We start from the raw sequence: 9,082 nt of genomic DNA on the forward strand, positions 1-9,082 counted from the left end.
ATTTATATAACTATAGGTACTGAATTTCAGTGAATGTTATATTAAAATGGGTACGTTTTTTGAGGCAAAAATGGCACACCCCTACCAAAAAAATATCGAAGTTAATACAACACATCTCAAACAATCTTTCATTTCTATAGTAAATCATTTTTTTTAAATTTCAGTTCTATAAGGGACTTACTTACTTTGAAAGCAAAGAAAGGGGACTGGGCACTGTGTGTTTGTTTTTTGTTGTATTTTGCTTAGATTTTGTTTTTTCGTTTTGTTTTTATTTATTTGATTTATTTGCTTATTTGCTGTTGTTATATTTTCATTTATCTTTTTTTAAGATTAAAAGTGCCGGAAAGAAGGAGGAGGTGGGGGGGGTGTCATTCAGATTCTTGAAAAAAAAACTAATTTGTCCAGACAACGGCGACGACAAAGTATTTTTAAGTATCCTATATGACTGTCCATTTTCAATGGATAGTAACATGTAAAATTTAAAAGAAAATATATTTTTGAGATCTGAAAAATAAACCAGTTAAGACTTTTGTCGTGTTCTAAAAAAATGGTATTGCTAAAAATTACTAGGAAAATGAGAAGGCTTTCTTCATATGTAATCCCCGTTTCAGAATCCTTGGAATTGACCCAAAAGGGGTAAGAGAAACAAAATTCAAAATCATGCAGTTCAAAAGAAGGCTCGCAATATATTTGTTTAAATCTAATGAAGTGTACATTACATTTATGGATTTTTAGGGTCATCGGACGCAAAAATGAAAATTGAAATGTCAAAAATTCATACGCATTTAAACAACAAGCGTGTTACATATAATGACTCCTAAAGGACACCGTAATTAACACCCCTGAAGAAATCAGTAGAGGACTTTGCTATGCACTTCACGTTACCCGTAGCAAAATACTGAACATCCATTTTAAGTGAACTAAGATGATCATATTCTGTGAACTATAGACATTTTGGTATTAAATGAGACTCTAGTAGGGATCATCCTGCTTGCCCTACATTCTCAGTTTTAGATTTTAATAGATAGTTGCCAAATTTTATGCAGTGTTTCTCCAGCCAGTGGAGGAATTTACAGAACAACAACACCCCCAGAAAGGATACGTTACAGGTCAGACATTTTAAAAGTTTTTGTTGTCTTATTTTGGTTTTCATTTTTTTTTTTATTAAATTTGACTATATACTGCACAATTATTGTAAAAAAAACACAGCAAAAGCGTACTTGGTATGTCCTACGTGGAGATTGTAAGTTCTCGTTGATGTTACAAGAAACAGTAAAATCATAAAAAAAACCGTCAGATCATAGATTTATTATCTATGTTCAGATTTACTGATTACTCGAATTCATGTCAATTTTTTCATGCAAGTGGCTCTCCGTACGAACAATTCATACGGCGAGTCCCAGGGCTCCTAGTACGAACTGCCATATAGATGAAACGTATACGAATTTCCAAATTTCGGTCTTGGAATAAATCCCGTGAATGGTGCATTGACTTTGACCCAAAAAAATCATTATGTCGAAATATAAAATCATTCAATTGATAGACTAGCCTGATGTTTAGTGACTATATGGACATGTATCCTACAAAATTTTAGATGAAAATGCCAAACACACTAAGAATACGCAAACATCTTAACTGACGATGGCTGGTTATTGTTAAAAGAATTGATGATTCAGAATAAGGAGCATCATGAATGGGATTGTTTTGCTTGTAAACAAAAACTTGGTGTTAAGGAAACTCTGGCATGTGATTGCTGTCTAGAGTGGCACCATCTGCAAATGTGTCCATCTGAAATGTGTGCCCAAACAAACGTATTGGATCTGTAAATCTTGTAAGTAGTTTCATGCGTTTAAGGCAAAATACAGATTTGAACTTAATATATTTAAATGTAAATTATATGTCTATTGTAACATTGAAATTAAATTTCCTACTTCCATGAACCCCATAGTACGTAAGTTCAATGATGGCTGATAATTATTTTAAGTAATTTATATTTCTTATTTGATATGAGCATGTTTATATTGATTCTATATTCATTATGTTTCCTTCTATTTCTCTCATTGCATGAATTTGTTTTCATTTTAAGTCATGTTTAAAATTTATTGACTGTTTTACATTTTATTTAAAATTGTTAAAGACATTTTAATCTGTGGCTCTATGTGGATTCTGCATATTTTAAGTATTTGATTTTAACTGGGATCAATATAAAACGATTGGGATTTGAATCTCTCAGTATTTCTATGATACAACAGTAAATTTTCTACGTCGTGTCTCAAACTTTCACCTATAACTTTTGATTTACTCATCATAAAATTATTCTAAAAATTATGCAGGGAAGCTGATTTATTACTGATTTGCAAGATTAAATTTTCTTTCGCATAACAATAAAATCCTAATTTTAGAAAAATAATAAAGGCATGAGGGGTAGTTTTCTTGTGAAAAGAGGTCGTAAAAATGTCAAGAAACCTTCCAATAAACAATTGAAGTTATCGATGATTAACGAGCGGCGGAATACTAGAAATCAAGAAAATTGCGTAACTTTAACTGGTTAGTTTACCTGTTAAATTCCACACTACTATTATGAAATTTAACCTGGATAAAGCTCTTAATATTGGCTTTGTAACCATATAAAATTTATGCAGGTGAGAATATTTACAGTGTGATTTTAGTTTTACTGACGTGACCCCACTAACGGAAATTTACATCAAATTTTTGGGGTTCAAAAACTGAACTTTTCATTATATATTTTTGAACTAAATATTCAACTAAATTTAAAGAAAAATATATCATAGGATGCCTCGAAGTTTCCTCTTTTCAGTCATATAATTTTAAAGTATGAAATATTTTTGGGAAAAATAGAGTGTTCCCAAATTCACGCCTACCAATCTCTCTCATTCACCACCAAATGTGATGCAAAGAAATTAATGAGAGAGACACCCGGTGCTGAATGAGAGAGATAAATTTTAGATCAATTAGAGGTAAGTACGTAAATTAAGACCCCTTATTCAATTTGTTTTAAAAATCAGAGAATGCTATTCTGTGGCAAATTCATTTCTCTATACGTTGGTATTCATTGCTTGCATGTAAACACAAAACTGACAACGTAAGACGTTTTCTCCTACAAACATGTCAATGGAAATACAAGAAAAAAAGTCAAACAATTGTCCAGAAATCAATGTTAATCTAATCTTATCTTACCAATTTCACTGTTGTAGAAAGTTTACCAGCAAGGTATCACTACCATGTCATATCAAGTGTCAGACTCTATCCGTTTTCTCTCAATCATTCTTTGAAGTTAGTGGTGATGCATGAGAACTAGTGGTGATGCAGGAGAAAAGTGGTGGTGCATGAGAGGACAATAAATTTCTTTATGCTTATATCAAAGTGTTCGACAATTATCATGTGAAATGACTGTTTCAAGTTTCAGTTATTCATCAAAACCTGAAATTGTCTTTCTGGGGACCTTAATTATCATGTTTACCTGGTTCAGTCGACATTGCGAAAGCAATGCGATGTCTGCCTTTTTGATTTTCTCTATTTTCTGATAATAAAGTTACCATTTTCATGTAATTTATCAAAATAGAGGAAGATTACCAAGAGCAATTTTTGTCCGTCCCGCCTGCAACAAAAGTCATGAAGGCGAGACGTAGCGCTCCTTAATTTCGTCGTCGTCGTCGGCGTTGTGATGATCAACATCTGGTACACCCTGTGTTTAAATTCCTTTAAACATTAATAACTTAATCAAATCATTATGAAATCATTTGAAATTTAGACAGTGACTTTATGTTGAGGAGGCACTATCTATAACAATATTTTGAGAGAAAAAAAAGTTTTATTATTTTTTCTGAATTTTATTGGCAAATGGACAGTATGTTGCACATCATATTTTGTACACGCTATGGTTAAAAAAAATTTCAAACATCAATGACTTCATCAAATCTTAATCAAATCATTTGAAACTTGGATAGCAGCTTCTTCATGATCAAGAGATATAGCATGTTTCAAAACTAAATTTTGAGAAAAAAAAAAAGATTTTCTTTCTGAATTTCACTGGTAATTGGAATAAGTTTTTTGCACTTTACATTTAGGTTCAGTCTGTAGTTAAAGTTCTTTAAACATCGTTTACTTTATCGGCATGTCTCTTTGGAATTCCTTCTAAATTGGATCGAGGCACCTTTATGATCAAGAAATTGTACCTAAAAATATTTATCTATTTTTCCACAATGTACTGATAAATGGACTTAGGTTTGTTTTTTTTTTTAATTTTTTTTTTTTTGCATTTCACATTAAAGGGTAGTGTATTGTTAAAGTTTTTAATTATCAATATTTATATCAAACCTTCATGAAACTAACTGAAACTAGTACCAAAGCTTTTAGTGATAAAAGTACAGTGTTTTTATCAAAATTTAACAACAATATAGATTTTTCCAAAATTGATTGATAATAAGACTTATTTTTTGTCAATTTACATTCTGGTACAGTCTGTTGTAAATCTTTCCGTCATCAGAGACTCTTATTAAGTATTATGAGGTGGGGAACATTTTTCTTCAGGACAGTTTTTGAAGATCAACAAATTAAGAGTTACATGTTATCACTGATTCCATGGAACCTTAACGAATTTTTATAGTATGGATTTATTTTTCCAAAGGCCACATCTGTCTAACCCCTCGCATGCATATGCACCAGTTCAAAGGCAGGAAAATATTGGCCATGGGTACATTTAGTAGTTCTATTTTGTATGTTTGTTGATGTTGTGACAAACTAATGTGTTATACTGTTCGATATATATTTTTTTTAAATCTTGTCGGGGTCATTCAGAGCTTGATACCCTGTTGAAAAACTTGAGGTGACCACAGTGAATTTGTGTCTTGTATTATGACCGTTTTTTATTCATGCCTATGCCGTTCTAAGCCAAGTCACCATTCATGCAAAAGTTACCTTTATCAATGAGCAAATTTGAAAATACTGATCATATACACCATTGGAAAAATAAAACCATATTATAAAAAACACTCCAGGTATTCTTCCTCTATTTTTACAAATTGAGATGCAAATGGTAAAGTTATACCGAAAATAGAGAAAAATCAAAAAGGCAGACACCGCATTGCTTTTGCAATGTCGACTGATTCAGGTAAACATGATAATTAAGGTCTCCAGAAAGACGATTTCAGGTTTTGATGTATAACTGAAACTTGAAACAGTCATTTCACGTGATAGTATAGAGAAATGAATTTGCCACAGAATAGCATTCTCTGATTTTTAAAACAATTTGAGTAAGAGGTTTTAATTTACACACTTACCTCTAATTGATCTAAAATGTATCTCTCTCATTCAGCTCCGGATGTCTCTCTCATTAATTTCTTTGCATCACATTTGGTGGTGAATGAGAGAGATTGGTAGGCGTGAAATTGCGTCATGAAGTGAAAAATTCTGCGGTAGATTTCTATAAAAACAAAAATTACCCAACTTTTAGAGCAAAATTTCTGTACTTTGGAATAAAACTCTCTGTCAAAAAACTATATCATCCCATGCAGGAATCTTTTCTCTTTAAAATTTTCGGATTAATCAGATGAAGCATTTTTGAGTTACTGTACGACATTCAAGAAATATGGCATTTTTTTAAAAATCAAAGTCCCATAACTCTGGACACATCGCAAAATTGGAAAAAAAAAGGTAACCAGACATTACCAATTCCAGCCTAATTTTAAAATTTCAGTTCAATTGGATGAAGCATTTTTGAATTCATGAACGACATACAAGAATAAAGAGCTTGGCCGAGTGCACCATGATATGACCGCAATGATCGACAAGTGTTGACACACTTCTAAAGTGGACACAATAATATGTTTGACACAGTAATTTGCTGGACACAGAAATTTCATTAGTACTAAAAAGCACCACTTTGGCCCTTAATAGGTTGGAAAAACTGCAAGTCCTAGCTAAAATTCTCTGTTGGAAATTTCATAAGGACTCTAAAGAAAAAAAAAACCTTTGAAATTGGACGAGAAATAAAAAAGTTTGTTTTTTGGGATTGAGCACCACTTTGGCCCCAAATAGCTCGGAAACGGTACAAGCTACGTTAAATCCTTCGAGACTCTATCAGTGCAGAAGTTCATAAGGAAAACAATGAAAAAATCAAAATGAAAATAAGATGAAAAATAAAAATTTCATGAAAAAAAAAGAGAAGTCCGTTTTAGCCCCTTTTAGCTCTGAACCCTTAAGTCCTAGCTCAGATCTGTAAAAATTCACTTATTTTCTATGATACTCTTTGATCTCACCAATCTTAGTATTTACAATTACGTGTATTTCATTTCTCAAACAAAATCTTCATATTAAGTAGTGTTGTCAAATTGAACAATTATGCCTAACCGGTTAACCGAATAATCGTTCGACCGATTAACCGGTTAACCGGTAGTTACGTTGATGTTCAAAGTCTTATACAAAGTACTTCACGAATGACTGGTTTTATGATACAATAAATTGACATTTATCCCAGGGTATTATAACACAATAATGCAAACACTAACACAATTAGGATTTCAATATGTAATAAATTACAAAAAAAACAAATTTATAAGTATGTACATTTAGAAAGAACGAAAGAAGAGTTATTCACATTTTTCCTCGGGTACATAGTTTTTATTCAGGAATATTATCTGGTCGATCACAGAGGAAGATAGTCGATTTCTCAGTTTAGTAACAATGAGACCCGCGCATGAAAAGATTCGTTCTGACGGAACAGAGGTAGCAGGAATACTTAAATATTGTCTAGCTAACACAAAGAGTCTGGGGAATTTACAATTATTTTCTTTCCACCACTCGAGTGGGTTTGAATCTTGCACAGCACGCTCCTTGATGTATAAGGACATTTCCGATTCATCTTGAAAGGACGTATCTTCGTCGGTGTCAAACAAAAGAAAGTCCAAAGATCGTTGGACTCTTTGTTTCTTGGCTGGTTGCTTGTCAACTTCAGTTCCAAGGTTTTTTTATGACGTTTTAACTGCGGGCTTTAATGGCACATCGTCTAACTTGGACTCTAACATTTCAATGGCGACTTTTTTTTGTTCTGGGGAGAAAAAGTTAAGTGTTCTATGCCTCGGATCAAGTAAGGACGCTAAAGCATGCTGTGTAGATGCAGTTTCAATGTCATACGGTTTAAAGCAGGTGATGAGTTCTTCTGAAATACTTGCTTTCATTTTATGCGCAAGAGCACTATCCTCTTCAGAGTTTTTTAGGTGTTTTTTTAAGAGTCCGTTGACAATAGGAAGCATTACAGAGGCTGATACGTCCTTTTCCAAACACATGTATGTTGTAACATGAGACATTTGCTTCAATACTGCGGAAATTTCAACCAGATAATCCCACTCATGATCTTTGAGAAGCATATGTGTGTCACATTTCTTAGTAACAGTTGTATCTAGCATTACATCCGTAATAACTCTGCGTTGTTCACATAGGCGTTCAATCATTAGCTGAGTCGAATTCCATCTCGTAACTACGTCTTGTATAAGTTCGTTCTGTCTTAGTCCGAACAACTTTTGTCTTTTCCTCATTTCTGCAGTTATTGTAGTTGAATGCTTGAAATGTCCCACTAACTTACGAGCACGTGAAGTAAGTTTGGCAATAGCGGGTATTTCCAAGCATGGTTTAATGCAAAGCTGAATGGTATGACCAAAGCATCTCATATCGTCAAAGTCACATTTCTCTGATGCACAATTCATGTTCCTAGCATTGTCATGTACAGAACTCACAATTTTACCGTCCAATTCAAACTCTGAAATTGTAGATTTCAGTCGTTCAGCAAGATTTTCGCCTGTATGGCGTTCAGGCATTTCACGAGTAACAAGCACATTTGACTGTAAATTCCAGTCTTTGTCAACGTGATGTTCTGGACTGTTAAAAAGCTTTTTGTAGCATTCGATGTCCATGTATCAGAAGTAAGGGATACGCTGTCAATGAGATTTAACTCTTTAATCAAACTCTCTTTTTTGTCACTATATGACTTTTCTATTCTGGATTTTATAGTATTTCTAGACGGAATTTTAAATTCTGGAGCTATTATCGACATAAGTTTTGAAAATCCTTTTCCCTCAACAATGCGAATGGGTAGGTAATCCAATATAATCATATCCACTATTGAATTTGTTATTAGTTCAGATTGAGTAGACGAAAATCTTCTAGATTTGGGTGTCTGAACAAAGTCTAAAACCGATGACTGCTTAACTTTCTCAGGCGTTTCAGAAAAGTCATTGGGATGCTTTAACTTCAGATGATTCAGCATATTACTTGTACCACCAGTATAGACTAATTCCATTTCACATAGTTTGCATTTCACTATTTTGGAGTCAGCATTACGTTTAAAAAAAGACCAAGCCTTAGATGACGGAGGTGGCATATTTACATGTACGCACACACAATATAAAGTCAAAGTGAAGAAATAAACTAAATCGTAAAATTTATTCAGCATGTTCAGCTTACAACTGTTCAAAATAAACTTAATATGCTAATTATGTTTACATTATACTTGCCCGGAGCTGACAGACAAGTTGTCTATGTGCTAATTAAGTAATAAAATTTAAATGTTTTCAAGGTTAACAAGATTAATCAATAAACTGAACAATTGATCTGTCTAATCAAGTACCAATCAATTCGTACAATCATTTCACATTATTTACTAATGATTTCAGTACACATTTACATCAATTTTATTAAAATTTTAAAAAGGTCCGGTTAACCGGTAAGCGTTTTTGGTATTCGGTATTCGGTCGTTCGACCGGTTAACCGTTGACAACACTAATATTAAGTGATCAATGACTTGTTTGTAGAGCTTTTATTGCTGATCATTTTTGCAATTTTTAATTTTTTTTTTATCTATTAAAACTTATTAGATAATAGCCAAAAACATTAAAATTGGCCAAAAATAGTCTTTTATATGCAATAACCCCTATGCGGGGGCCATCCGACAATTTTAACTCAAAAGTAACTAAGGTAGATCTTGTCAATCTGAACATTTGTCACCCTGTCAGATTTTCTCAATCTGTTACAGTTTCCAAGATGGCAGTTAATATTTGCATTTTACCCC

General features: G+C 32.9%; 1 protein-coding gene across 1 annotated transcript; it reads right to left on the reverse strand.

Annotated features, from left to right (window-relative positions):
- Window positions 1-6,986: 6,986 nt before the first annotated feature.
- On the reverse strand, window positions 6,987-7,928 carry LOC139483306 (E3 SUMO-protein ligase ZBED1-like). The gene has a single exon (XM_071267335.1). The coding sequence runs from the start codon at window positions 7,926-7,928 to the stop codon at window positions 6,987-6,989; it is 942 nt and encodes a 313-aa protein (XP_071123436.1).
- Window positions 7,929-9,082: the final 1,154 nt, after the last annotated feature.

Source organism: Mytilus edulis, chromosome 7 (assembly GCF_963676685.1).
Source record: "Mytilus edulis chromosome 7, xbMytEdul2.2, whole genome shotgun sequence".
Taxonomy (NCBI): domain Eukaryota; kingdom Metazoa; phylum Mollusca; class Bivalvia; order Mytilida; family Mytilidae; genus Mytilus; species Mytilus edulis.